The 15,045-nt window shown below is 43.2% G+C and overlaps 1 protein-coding gene across 1 annotated transcript in view; it reads left to right on the top strand.

The window, feature by feature from the left end:
- The window catches only part of GRK3 (G protein-coupled receptor kinase 3), a 164,743-nt gene that overhangs the window by 145,450 nt on the left and 4,248 nt on the right, over positions 1–15,045 (top strand). The window contains 4 exon segments of the mRNA XM_017853173.1: positions 4,162–4,228; positions 5,319–5,414; positions 8,672–8,834; positions 12,817–12,953. Of these exon segments, the coding sequence (XP_017708662.1) occupies positions 4,162–4,228; positions 5,319–5,414; positions 8,672–8,834; positions 12,817–12,953 (463 nt within the window).

Genomic DNA, 15,045 nt, shown 5'->3' with positions numbered 1-15,045 from the left:
TAAAATATATATATAATATATATAAAATATGATATCACACACTCTCTCTCTCTCTCTCTCTCAGAACAGAATATGATAGTTGTGGACTTTGTTTTTCCCTGATGTTTCTTTCGGGAAGGACTCAGCCTGCAGCTGCAGTGAGACAGAGGTGCTCTATTTCTGCTGATTGGCATCATCTCACCCAACACTTCCCTTTCCAGTCTCCTGGTCTGAATCTGCCATTCACTCGATTCCCTGCCTCCTGCTATATTTAGGCTAGATATAGAATTCTAAGTAAATAATAATTTTCCCCCAGAATTTTGAAGCTCTTGCTTTATTGTGTACAAGCGAACAGTCAGTGCAGGTCATGGAGCTAGGTTACCACTCACGATGGCAGGCACATAGCATCCCTCATGCTTGGAGACTTGTGCTCTTCAGCTTGGAGACCACCCTTACTTTACTTATTTGACATTTATCCTCCTCTGTTTCTCATAGAACTCTTATTAGCCAGATGCTGGGATTCCTTTCTAGATTTGGGCCTCTGTGCTCCTGATCTTGTATATTATCTGTATCTTTGCTTTAATTCTTTGTTTTACTTGCTGGTAGCATACATTTTCAACCCTTTTATTCGTTTCTTTCTAAAAATCTTTAGCAGGTTTAATTTCTTAAAAGTAGAACCTTTCAGGGGTTTTACCCCATGTTAGAGTAAACACCTTGCTGCAGGTTTCTGGAGTTGGGTGTGGGAGAAGGAAGTACAGCAGGTATGGGTGTGCATGTGTGTGCGTGTGCAGCTCAGTGCCCAGAGCTCCAGTCCTGTGTCTCATCCCCCAGCCACACACACTGTGGTGAGCTGGAGCTCAGCATGCTGGCTCCGCCCCCAGGGCAGTAGCTCTGCCCTGCTTTGCTGTCAGTCACTACCCCTGTGTCAGCACCCCCTCTTGTCTGCTGATGGCCCTCTCTCTCTCTCTCTCTCTCTCTCTCTCTCTCTCTCTCTCTCTCGTGGTGGATTTATTTTCTAATATTTATTTTACTTTTATTTTATTTTTTATTTTTTTGAGATTGAGTCTCGCTCTGTTACCCAGGTTGGAGTGCAGTGGCATAGTCTTGGCTCACTGCAACCCCTGCCTCCCAGGATCAAGTAATTCTCCTGCCTCAGCTTCCCAAGTAGCTGGGAATACAGGTGTGCACCACCACACCCAGCTAACTTTTGTATTTTTGGTAGAGATGGGGTTTCGCCATGTTGGCAAGGCTGGTCTTGAACTCCTGACCTCGAGTGATCTACCCGCCTTGGCCTCCCAAAGTGCTGGGATTACAGGCATGAGTCACTGCATCCGGCCTATTTTTGTTTTTTAAAAGAGATAGTATCTCACTCTGTCCCCCAGGCTGGAGTTCTATGGCATGATCATAGCTCACTCCAGCCCCAAACTTCTGGACTCAAGTAATCCTTTGGCCTCAGCCTCCTGAGTAGCTGGGGCCACAGGCCCACATTACCATGCCTGGTTAACATTTTTTTTTTTTTTTAATAGAGAAGGGGTCTTGCTATGTTGCCCAGATGGGTCTTGAACTGCTGGCCTCAAGTGATCTTCCCCTCTTATCACCCAAAGAGCTAGGATTACAGGTGTGAGCCACCGTGCCTGGCTCCTGTGGTGGGTTTATATCTCCATGTTGCTTTCCTGCCATTTCAGCGGTTATTGAGACTGTGTAAAGTTACATGCTTGCACGCAATCACTGGCTTGAACCAGAAACCTTCTTTCTGGGGCATTTCTAATTGCTTGGATATATGGAAGTAAACTTCTTATTTAGCTTACCACATTTAATGTGTGGACAATGATGGGTACAAAATGGAACCCACTAAGAAAATCACCGAAGTGTTTCCAGTAAAAATGCACAAGGATAACAACTGACTTGGATCCCATTCCTTCATTCACTGTCTGTTTACTGGGCACACACTGATGCTACCCCGTGAAGTGGCTGAGGCAGTGCACATGGTAGGCATGGCCCCTGCCTTCCTGAAGCTCATGCTGTGGGAAAGCCATGGTGTAGAAACATCGAGTAAGACAGGTCCAGATAGTGCAAAGCAAGACTTTGGAGAGTTTTGAGCAGAGAAGTGGTGAGTTCATTGAAGATGATTTGGGCGCTGTATGAAGTGGGATGGGGCTGCAGGTGGGCAGGACTAGAGGTCAGAGGAGGAGGCGTTAGAGCAGTTTAGGCAAGAGGTGCCAGGGCTCTGATGCCTCAGTGTTTCTGACAGGACGTCTATCCTTTCTTCCCTGCCCACAAATGCCGGTAGCACCCTGAGCAGGAATCACTACCCCTGGCTGGGCATGGTGGCTCACGCCTGTAATACCAGTACTTTGGGAGGCCGAGGTGGGCGGATCACAAGTTCAGGAGTTTGAGACCAGCCTGACCAACATGGTGAAACCCTGTCTCTACTAAAAATACAATAATAATAAATAATAATAATAATAATACTTAGCTGGGCATGGTGGCACGTGCCTGTAATCCCAGCTACTCAGGAGGCTGAGGCAGGAGAATTGCTCGAACCCGAGAGGCGGAGGTTGCAGTGAGCTGAGATTACAGCACTGCACTCCAGCCTGGGTGACAGAAAGAGACTCCATCTCAAAAAATAAAAAATAATAATAAATACATAAATAAAAATAAATTTTAAAAAAAAAGGAAGAAAAGAACCTAAGCAAGAGTCTCATGAGGATGGGAGGTGGTAGGAAGTAGTCAGGTCTGGGTCTGGCCAAGGGCTGGCCGCGAAGCCTGAGGGAAGATAAGCATCCAGGACCATCCTGCCTGGGCCTGTGCAGGAGCAGTGCAGAGAGGGCTGCTTTAGACCTGCCTGCATCCTCTGAGTGGGCTGAGGAGTAGGAGTGTCCTGGAACACAGGGCACAGGTTGGCGCTTGGGATACAGATTGAGGAGTCCTATAAGGACACTCAAGCTCTGGGCTGGGCGAGATGCCCCAGGGACTGACTACAGAAGGGCCCCAAGAAGCAGCCTTGAGCTCTGTGACAGGATGTGGAGAGACCGTCAGTGGCATGTGCTGGGAGTGCTGCTCCCCGACGCAGGCTTTTCTTTGGAGTGTACAACTTTTTTTTTTTTTCCTGGCTACAGGGTCTCACTGTGTCACCCAGGCTGGAGTGTAGAGGCACAATCTCGGCTCACTGCAACCTCTGCTTCCCAGGTTCAAGCAATTCTCCTGCCTCAACCTCCCAAATAGCTGAGACTACAGGCGCCCACTACCACGCCCAGCTAATTTTTTTGTATTTTAATCAAGACAGGGTTTCGTTGTGTTGCCCAGACTGGTCTCGAACTCCAGAGCTCAGGCGATCCACCCACCTTGGCTTCCCGAAGTGCTAAGATTACAGGCATGAGCCACCATGCCCGGCCAACTTTTGCTCTGGGTACTCTGAGTTTTAATCATGACCTTCAAGAAAACTTGTTTCTTCAATTTATTTTGTATTTCTATTCTTATTTTTGAGACGGAGTCTCGCTGTGTCACCCAGGCTGGAGTGCGGTGGCGTGAACTCGGCTCACTGCAAGCTCTGCCTCCCGGGTTCACACCATTCTCCTGCCTCAGCCTCCCAAGTAGCTGGGACTACAGGTGCCCGCCACCACGCCTGGCTAATTTTTTTTTTGTATTTTTAGTACAGACGGGGTTTCACTGTGTTAGCCAGGATGGGTTTCTTCAATTTATAAAGGGTTTTGGTATACATTATATTATTAGATCTCTTGTTTGCTTCTGAGTAAATGTGGTCCTTCACATTCCTGTCATTTTCCTATTACATTATCTATTGTGATGTGTAAATATTTGCTATAAATTTCTTTAATGTATAGATATCCAATTTAATTATTTTCAGTTATGTTCTCATGACTATAGAATTATTGTATGTGTATACGTGTGTGTATATATATCTGTGAAAATTTCTAGGTTATCTTAAACTGTAATAACTCAAATAAATGATCATATGGGATAATATTCCCAGGCGCTGCATGCAGTATTCTAAACATCATAGCGTTCTTCCTGTTGTTTTGCAGGAAGCGTATTTATTTGCTTTCTTAAAGGAAAAACTGGAAATACTTGTTCCACTGTGTTGTTAACAGGAGACAGTTTTGCACGGTATTTCTTATGTTTCCAAATGCATACTTAGCACTGTTATGACTCTTTCTCCTCCAGCTCACAGGAAGTAAAAGAGCACAGCTTTTTCAAAGGTGTTGACTGGCAGCATGTCTACTTACAAAAGGTACTCCCTCTGTCTGGGACTCAACTTTGGATACTGCCACCCTTACACGCTCATCTCTGTCAGTTTCTGTCTCTGTCTCTCTATGCACTGCTGGCTTCCTGGCTCTGTCTCCCCAGCATCCCCACCACCTACCTCCCCCAGCATCCTGTGTCTGCAGTGCCCTGGTACCCAAGAGTTACCATGCAGCCAGTTCCCTTTGGGGCACTCTCACTCTTCATTTCCCTAATATAAACATTTTGAAAATATCTCCTATATCAACTTATACAGGGTAAAATGGAGCTATTATCTAGTTAATTCAAATGCACATATAATTGAGCCTTTTTTAGTTTTTGCTCTTCTTCTTGAATTCTTATCTCAACGTGACTGGATTTTTACATAGATATCTATAAAATGTACATGAAACTTCTGCCATAAATGTATGTATATTTTCTAGCCCAATACTACATAAGAATGAGCATGATTTTATATCAGGATAATTTCCTTTCCTTATTTTAAGCTTCATTATATTTGCGTTGATACAGGAAACACCCCAAATTCAATTTTTAGAAAAATGTTGATTATCAGCTTTAGATTTGCTTTGCATGAACTCAAGCTGCCGAGAAATGATGATTTTCTCTAGTAAAGAAAGACTAATCTGTTAGTCCTGCTGAATTAGAGTTCGACCTCTGGGTCAGTTAACATGTACCTCAGGGCGTTCGCAGGTGTGCCCTGCTCCCTCTAGGCCCCGTTGTCCCTTGTGGTTCTAGCAACCTGAAGGTGGTGTTGCGTCTTCTCAGAGAATGTGCTTTCTTAAGCTGAGGTGGATGGATATGCAGTCCTGAGATTTTGTTATATTTGAAAATTATTTAAGGCTTTGGACATGAATCCTGTTTTTCTTTAATTTGTCTAAAATCTAGGGCCTTCCTTTGGGGCTATTCAGTGCAGAGGCTTTTCTACACAATATGAAATGTGATTTGTTACAAGCTTGAATGACATGCTGTGCAGTGTGGCATGCGGACATCTCGCACTCTGCTGTCTTTGTGGAATGTTAGGTTGGGACGGGACCGTACGATCATCTGATAACTGTACCATGCTTATTTGGATCTTCCAGTACCCACCGCCCTTGATTCCTCCCCGGGGAGAAGTCAATGCTGCTGATGCCTTTGATATTGGCTCATTTGATGAAGAGGATACCAAAGGGATTAAGGTACACATGCAACCACTTATTTCTTTATTTTTATTTTTGGATGGGGGGATTTCTGTTGGAAAGCAAACTTAGTGGTTGTTTTAATATTGGGCTGTTGTAGTATTTTGCCTACAAATGAGTATCAACATATTTGAAGAATGTAAGTTAAGGACCTAAATTAAAGGCTTTGAAGGCTTTCTTCAGACTAATAGTTTTATTTCTGAGGAACTGCAAGGTAAAATGTTTATTGATTTGGAATATTTGTGATTGAAATAAAACTTGAATTGTACCTGAAGCAGGAAAAACAGCTGTGTGATATCAAACATACTTCCCTAGTGCAAAACAGCCAACTGTCTCAGTTCTTCTAAGTTTTTAGATCTACCCACATTAGGATGAAAGAGCAAACAGCATGAATCATTTTGCATTTGTCAGTCAAAGGTGAAATAATCACTGTTTTTTTTTAAATACAATCCTCTGCCTTCTTTGAACTTTCATTCGTATCGTTATTCCCCCAAGTAGACAAGACATAATTAGAGGTGGTGAGTCATGAGAGAAGATCATCCTGTTTAAGATGCTGGGTCAAAACATATCACTACATCAAGCTCTCACCTACCCCCATGCTGGCAGCTTGCCCCAGGCTCTCCCCACTGCCCCCGGGCCTCCCCTGTTTCTTCTTAGCTGCCCCCATTTACACCCTTCTGACACTAACCCTCCTTGCCTTCCCCACCAAGTAGCTTCCTTCTCCAGAAGGCTGCAGCACTATTAAAACACATGACTGTGAGGTGTAAATAAAAGAGTGACAAGTAAAATGCAAGGGCCTAGCAGGAGCTATAACCAGAGACACATAGGACTTGGACCCACTAGGCTGTGGGACAGAAAAGGCAGTAAATGGCTGGAGGAAGATGGGAGGATTGTGGGGAAGGAGAGCAGCTATCGGAAGCAGTATGTACAGGCTAAGTGCACCTGGGGAACCCAGTGGCAGCTGGTCAGAGCTAGGGGCCCCAGGAGATGAGGGGCTGGGCCGTGATGATGATTAGGGTGTTCACGGGACCAGCTTCTCAGGTGTTGGAGGTGAGGCGAAGACAAAGTGCAGAGGACCCAGGTCACAGGGCTGTGAGGATTGCTGACTAACTGAGAGACATCCCTCTGTGGTCTGGAGCAGTGGCTGGGGTCAGCATTGAGACCGATGCCTAGACCTGTACACCACCAGGTGTCGTCTGTAGCCGGAACCGTTGATACCTGTCAGGTATATGAGTATACAGCAGTGTTTTGGGGAACAATCCACTTACAAAGGAATTTTTAAAATTTACTGCTGTCACAGTAGAATTTTTTCACCTGCCGTATACCACTATCTATCCATCAGAGTACTAAAAATAAAATACTATTACGTGGGCACCCATGAACATGTTTTGATGTTAAAAAGAGATTATCATACTTAAAAATGTTGTAAACCAAGATCTAGGCTTTGGAGTCAGACAGACTGGGCTGGGATCTGCCTCTTAGCTGAGTGAATGTGGGCCATTCTGTAACCTCTCGAGTCTTGGCTTTCTCACCTGTAAAGTGGGGGGTTTCATTGCCAAGCGTTCTCTGAGGATAAATGAGGTGGCCTGCTGAAGGCTACAGGCATATAGTCAATGCTTGACAAACTAGTAGCTTCTACTATTATGTTTTGGTTCTTCCTGAGCGAGAGCTGAGAAGGAGCACACTTAGAACAAGAAGTCCTGTCTGGTAGGGAGTCAGCTGTAAGCAAGAAGCCCAGGTCCTGCCCCCGTGAGAGCTGAGTCCAGCAGGGAGGGCAGGGGACTGCATTTTAAGAAACTATCTTTTAAAAACAGCCCAAATAATACATTTTCTTTAAAAGGGTGGGAGAAAACTCACCTCATGTAAACATAAGTTTTTGTTTTTTTTTTAATTCCTTTTCAGCAAGGTGGGCTCAGTCATAAAGATGAAGTCTTCCTGAAATTGTAGGCGGTAGAACAGTGTCTATTAAACCGAGTTGGCCATTTCAGAATAACTACCTGGGCAAGGAGCGTGCTTTGGCTCTTTGCCGGACCGTTCAGAACCTGTCCCTGTGTGCCTGATCTCAGCTGCTCATCGGACCTTGAGGTTTTCAGCACCCCATCACTCACACACACTCACACACGCACCTCCAGTCCCATTCAGAGCAACCGAAGGGCTCCGTTATGGGCTTAGATTGAATGCCTGAAGAAAACAGAAAGAGGAAAAGCTCTACAGGTCAAAGTGACCTCAGAATCAGCAGATTATTATAACAGATCAATGAGACTGGATGGAGTGGGCCCCATGTTGGGGTGTGGGATGCAGCTGCTTCTGGTGCTCTGTTGATTTGCTAAGGGAGTGTGTGCAAGTGCCTTAGCCTCCTTGGTCTTCCTTGTCCTTGTCAGTGTTTTGCCTGTTACGATACCTACCCCTGCTTATCTTTCAAGGAGTAAGCAAATTAAGTCTCTAAGGAGGTCTGTGCTTCTAAGACAAGCATGTTTTTAATCAGTAGACTTGCTAGTATTTCTGCCATAAAAATGTAGCTCACATGCAGAAAACCATTTTCTTTGTTCATATTCAAAGTGCAGCCTTACCTAGAGGGGAGAAAGAAGAATTTTGAGTAATCGCTTGGAAGAAAAATGCTACCATTAAGTGTAATTTTTGTTACAGCAGCTCTTAAAGTCTCCATTGCCTAAACTGTCCATGTGTCTGGAGAGTTCTTACACATGTGATTATGATGTCAAACTGTAAATAGTTGGAAGGTTCATGGAATTAATAGGAAGCTCAGCCTCATTTACCATTTGTTTTTCTAACTTTTCAGATTAATTGAGGGTAGGTTCAAAAGCCCTTTTGGCTTCTCTCTTATAACAGTTTTTGAAACTATAGAAACAGTTTTCCTACCTATGTAAACGAAATATCCTTACCATAATTGAAATTTTACTTTGTTGTCTGAATCTCCTAGTACTTCGGGTAAAACCCTGTATATGTGAGTTTTCAATGGCAAACATGTCATGAAGATAGTATAGAAGATTGGGCTGGACGTAGCTGATCCAGGACTGAAAGTGAAGTGCTCCCCAGTTCTGTTTGTGGATGCTGATTACTTGAGTTGTCATTAGCAGAGATTTATGACAACTAATAACCTGCCTCGAAATGATTACTGCTGCCATCTAGTTATTTTCCTATATAGAGTTATGATCGAGTCACCATGCATGTGGCGCCGTGGACTCTTACCTTTGTAAGTATGTTAAATCATAAACATCTTGATTTCTTAAAATAATCAGCTGCTTGATTGCGACCAAGAACTCTACAAGAACTTCCCTTTGGTCATCTCTGAACGCTGGCAGCAAGAAGTAACGGAAACAGTTTATGAAGCAGTAAATGCAGACACGGATAAAATTGAGGCCAGGAAGAGAGCTAAAAATAAGCAACTTGGCCACGAAGAAGGTAAAATAGCTCACGTGTCTCAATACATTTCTAATGCAGTAAATTTTCAAAATTTCTTGTAAAGCTGAAAAAGTATTTGGGTCTTATGGTATTTTCCAGTCGAGAAGAAATCAATACCATAAATCGTTTCAGTTTGCTCTGGCTTGGAAGAGCTCAGTCTAATATTTCAAAGTCTTCAGTCAGCACACAAATAAGTCTATGGAGACAGGTGGCCGGGTTTCTTTAGTATGCCCTTTTATCTTGGAGTACTTGGGGACTAGTCTGGAGGTTTTTTCCTTGCAGATTGAGTATGACAGTGTCAAGAGTGGGGCTGGTGTCATTGGTGTGTGCCTGTGCAGTCATCTGGGCACCTGACTCAGTTTAGTCCTCTGTTGTCATCACCTTGAGACTCTTAGTCATTTTTAAACAAGAGGCCTGCATTTTCGTTTTGCACTGGGGCCCGAGAAGTATGTAGCCAGTCCTGGCAAGGAACTTAGCATGACACGTCACTTGTCAAGAGAGGTAAATGGGCTGGGCGCAGTGGCTCAAGCCTGTAATCCCAGCACTTTGGGAGGCCGAGACGGGCGGATCATGAGGTCAGGAGATCGAGACCATCCTGGCTAACACAGTGAAACCCCGTCTCTACTAAAAAATACAAAAAACTAGCCGGGCGAGGTGGCGGGCGCGTGTAGTCCCAGCTACTTGGGAGGCTGAGGCAGGAGAATGGTGTAAACCCGGGAGGCGGAGCTTGCAGTGAGCTGAGATCCGGCCCCTGCACTCCAGCCTGGGCGATACAGCAAGACTCCGTCTCAAAAAAAAAAAAAAGAAGAGAGAGAGGTAAATGTCTCCCATTCAGGTACTAACCAGACCCAACCCGGCTTAGCTTCCAAGATCAGACAAGATCGGGCATGTTAAGGGTGGTATGGCGGTAGACAAGAGTTAAATGTATGAAGACATTTATATTACAAACAGCATTTTAAAAATTGCCAAATCAGGCCAGGCGCAGTGGCTCACGTCTGTAATCCCAGCGCTTCAGGAGGCTGAGGCAGGAGGATACTTGAGTCCAGAAATCCAAGACCAGCCTGGGCAACATGGTGAAACCCCATCTCTACAAAAAATAAGAATTAGCCAGACGTGGTGGTGTGCACCTGTAGTCCCAGGGACTGGGGGGCCGAGACAGGAGGATCACTTGAGCCCAGGAGGTTGTCTGCAGTGAGCTGAGATTGTGCTACTGCACCCTAACCTGAGTGACACAGCAAGAAGCTGTCTCCAAAAAAAAAAAAAATTGCCAAACTGTATTTTTATGTAAATAATTCAGTGCCCTACTAAACATAACATCAAGTAAGAAACATAAGTTTTAAATAAATCAATTATTCTCTATTCACTGAATATGGTTACTCTTGATTTTTCTAAGATTTCTTGAATTTTGGATAATTTATTGTAGTTGATGATTATGTTAAGATGTAATTTCATTTTCCCTCTGAGCAAAGACCCTTGCAAGGTTAACCTTATGTAACAAGAATGACCAGAAACTCTTTCACTCTATTAATAGGTTACTTTGGTGGCAGCATCTTAGTATAGGATTCCTTGGTCTTATCTGACAATTTCCCTGTATCATTTAAAGTGTCTTCGATTCTGGATGACTTACTCTGTATATAAACATTACCAGAATACACCAAGGGAATCCTGCATTCTTTGAACTGCGCTTACCTCAATTCTGCAGGGACACACAGCCTTTATTTGTAAGCTCTTCTTTTTTTTTTTTTTGTTTGAGACAGAGTCTTGCACTGTCACCCAGGTTGAAGTGCAGTGGCACGATCTTGGCTCACTGCAACCTCCGCCTCCCAGGTTCAAGTAATTCTCCTACCTCAGCCTCCCAAGTAGCTGGGATTACAGGTGCCCACCACCATGCCTGGCTAATTTTTTGTATTTTTAGTAGAGATGGGATTTCACTATGTTGGCCAGGCTGGTCTTGAACTCCTGACCTTGTGATCCACCCGCCTCGGCCTCCCAAAGTGCTGGGATTACAGGTGTGAGCCACCACGTCCAGGCTTAAGCTCTTCTTTAGAGAACAAGTCCATTGTGATCACACTGGGCTGTGTTTACCACAGCAGATTTTACACAGGAAATTGAATCAATGTGGACTTGCTCGGGGTGGGGGGGGGGGGGTCATGATGTCACTAGAATCCTGATTAATTGGATCCAGAAATATATATATCTTCATAAGCATGTTCAAGTGTATCATTCTAGTTAGAGCTGTAATCAGACAGAAAGTTTAGCAAATCGAGGAATTTATCTTCCTATGTTAGTAAGTAATTCGTGCATAAGTAGGTCTCGGCTGACAATCTCAGAGGTCACCTTTATAGAAACATATAGTCTAGGCTTAGATTCCTGAAAAAAAAAAAAACTTATAATACAGTCGGTCCTCCACGTCTCAGGTTCTGCATCTGTGGATTCGACCAGTCATGATCAAAATATCTGGAGAAAACAACAAGAATAACAATGCAACAATAACAAAGAATACAAATAAAAGCTATACAGCAGGGGTTCCCAACCCCCGAGGAGGGGGAGGCCGTTAGGAACTGGGCCACACAGCAGGAGGCACCACCTGAGCTCCACCTCCTGTCAGATCAGCAGTGGCCTGAGATTCTCAGAGGAGTGCAAACCCTACTGTGAACTGCGCATGTGAGGGATCTAGGTTACGTGCTCCTTATGAGAATCGAATGTTTGATCTGAAGTAGAACAGTTTCAACCCAAAACCATTCCTCCACCCCCATCTGTGGAAAAATTCTCTTCCACGAAACTGGTCCCTGGTGCCAAAAAGGTTCTGGACCACTGCTACATAGTGTAACAACTATTTATGTAGCATTTACACTGTATTAGGTATTATAGGTAAACTAGAGGTGATTTAAAGTTTGTGGGAGGATATATGTAGGTTCTATACAAACACCATGCCATTTGATATTGATGACTTGAACATCTACTGATTTCGGTATCTGCTAGGGTCCTGGAACCTATCCCTTGTGGATGCCAAGGGATGACTGTGCTCGTATTTTAAATAGATTTTGGAAATGCAAGCACTTCTCAGTGAAAACGACAACTCCATCCTTCCCCATCACCACTGACCCTCCCTGGCCCTCCCTCTCCTTTGTTCTTTTCCTGCTTGTCTCCAGATGACACGACATGGGTTTTACTTGTTTACTGATGGTCTGAAACTCTCACTAGATTGTAAACTCTCTGAAGCAGGGGTTTTTGTCTCTTTTGTTCTCTGCTGAACCCAGAATATCTGGAACACGCCCAGCACCTGGGCATTCATGTGATACTTGTCAAAGAAATGAGTGTGTGAGTGAATGATTTTAGCACAATCACCAAAGCCTTTAATATAGACTTTAAAATTAACCTTTTTTTTTTTTTAAAGACACAGTATTTCACGATAAAGATGTAATCAGGACTCAACAATGTGTGTGAATTATCTGTATACATAACCACATATTTGAGGAATAAACCTAACATTAAGCTGAGGAATGAACCATTTTTGATCCTTATGTTACCTTAAATTACTTGGACAAGAAAATTCCCACTATTATTATTTTAAGATAAAAGAGAGATTAAAGGGGAATCCCAACCCCACGTAAAGGAGAAGGTACTCTGGGGATAACTTGACTTTAAATACTCTCTATTCTCCAGTTCTCCTTATACATAATGAAAAGAGTTTGGAAACTTAACTTTTGCCCTCCCAGAGCGATAAATGAACATCATGGGTTTATCAGAATATTGAGAAGAAGCCATTTACTATGTGAGCAGAGAGAGCTGCAGAACCCTCTGATCTTTAGATCCCCAGTGCACATGCATTTAAAACTAAAATCATGACTTCTGTAATGTGTTCTGTTTATAGAAACCTGCTTTTTCCAAAAAGTATGTCTGTTCTTTTTTCAGAGAATAATGCTGCTAAGACATTTTGTTTCAGAGCCTATTTAACTCCTAGTGATTTTGTATTCCTCAGATTACGCTCTGGGGAAGGACTGTATTATGCACGGGTACATGCTGAAACTGGGAAACCCATTTCTGACTCAGTGGCAGCGTCGCTATTTTTACCTCTTTCCAAATAGACTTGAATGGAGAGGAGAGGGAGAGTCCCGGGTAAGTCTAAGGCAGTCTCACCAAGCATATTTCCCAGTACGTACAATGGCATATGGTTATTTCATGTTGCTGACATGTTTTATACAATATCCTCTGAAACTCTGTGTGTCTATTTTACTGGTATCCACGAGATTGAATGTGCAAACTTTAACTTGTTTTTAAACTTCCATGTCAAGGAAGAACTTGGTAATACCTGAAAATAGAACATGCTATTTAGTGCGGTCAGAAGCACCTCGTCATCAGATGGATTTGAAGAAGGCTGGAGAGCAGTTAGGCAGATCTAAAAAGAAAAGACAAGCCGGACTTTGAAGGCGGACAGAGGTGTTCAGCTCCACCACTGAATGTCTCTGGGACTTTGAACACATCACACTGACTCTCTCAGCCTCCGTTTTCTCATCTGTGACATGAGGGAAATAGAAATCATAACAACTGCAGTCAGCCCTCCATATCCACAGATCCCCATCCTGGGATTCAAACAACCAAGGAGAGAAAATATTCGGGGAAAAAATAGTGACAACACAACAATAAAAAGTAATACAGGAAAAGAAAAACACAGTCTAACAACTGTTTACATAGCATTTATGTTAGAGGTGATTTAAAGTATACAGGAGGATGTGTGAAGGTTATATGCAAATACAATACCATTTTATATCAGCAACTTGGGCATCCATGGATTTCGGTATTCTCGGGGGTTCCTGGAACCAGTCCCCTGTGGATACCAAGGGATGACTGTACTGTAATTTTTGCATGTTTATCTGAGGTCAAGTGCTGTTAAAAAAAAAAAAAAAAAAAAAAAAACAGGAACAACAACAACTCTATGTGTTTAGGAACATTTGAGGGTCCGACTCTCATTTTATAAAGAGGAAAGCGGGCTTAGAGGGGGAAAGTCTGCCACCCAGAAACACAACTGGACAGTTAGGAGGTAGAGGGGTGACTCAGACCCAGTTGTCCTGTGCCTTCAGTCTCTCCATCGTATGGCCTCTCCTAGTTGGGTCAAATATAATGTCCCAGGCTATGACAGTTGACACAGAGGTGAGGTCACCAAAAGATACTTCCCATGTGTCTCCACCTTGTTGAGAATTTGTAGATGGATCATACAACAGACAGCAAGATGTAGCTGCCCTCTAAGATCCTTTCGAGAGCTAATGTTTGTGAACAAGATAAAAAGAAGTTTCCGATCCACACTGTACCTTTCAGCAAATCAGGCAGCATTTATTAAGTGCCTACTGTATGCAGAGCCCAGGGCTTGTCACCAAGGAAGGAGCCAACCCTGGTGGAAGGCTTCTTTTCTTGGAGGGGGAGGGGGCTGGTGAGTCATCAGAAGCCGGACAATGGTCCCAAACACTGAAAACATTGCTGATGTGTTGGATGTGTTGGAATACCACCCATCTGTTCTGCAGGGATCAGAAGTGTGGAAAACAGGGCACCTAAATCTCATGTATTTGACTTTGGACTGTATTTTTAGTTTACTGTTGGCAAAGTTTTCATTCAATTATGCATGATTACAATTGCATATCACTCCATTTCTTTGAAAAGAATCAAGGTCTTCCCACCATCACTCCTGCCATCAAAGTGATCTTTGAAAAATTAGAATCTAGGATCTAAGTTCCAATTAATAAGATTCTTTTGGGGACCCTGAATTGTAACTCAGGGCTGGGAAGCATCAACGTAGCTCCCCAAAGCTCAGTGTATTTCCAGGTAATGAGCGGACCTGGGCAGATTATACATTTATTATCTACCCACTGGCATGTTAAAAGGAAATCACCCCAGTTTTCAGGATGTTTGAGAATTAAAAAAAAAAACCAAACTTACCCTTGTTTAACATTGGATGCACTAAATGAGCTTGGTTTTAAAAGATTCAACATTTAGTGTTCTATTTGAGAAGCTGCATCATATGCATGAGCAGATTTGTAAGTCTAAGTAAGGAAAAAGCAAACCTGAGTGTTTATCATGGTGTCATTTCTCATTCAGGATTCCTGAAGTATTTATTAAAAATAAAAACAAAAAACCATAAAATGGTAAGGAACTCATGACACTATAGCATTCACCTTAAGCAATAATGCTATAGACTTTTTTTTTTTTTTTTTTTTTT

Source organism: Rhinopithecus bieti, unplaced genomic scaffold (assembly GCF_001698545.2).
Source record: "Rhinopithecus bieti isolate Rb0 unplaced genomic scaffold, ASM169854v2 scaffold_2314, whole genome shotgun sequence".
Classification (NCBI taxonomy): Eukaryota; Metazoa; Chordata; class Mammalia; order Primates; family Cercopithecidae; genus Rhinopithecus; species Rhinopithecus bieti.
The sequence above is the reverse complement of the archived record's forward strand: the minus strand, read 5'-3'. Positions and strand labels throughout refer to the sequence as shown.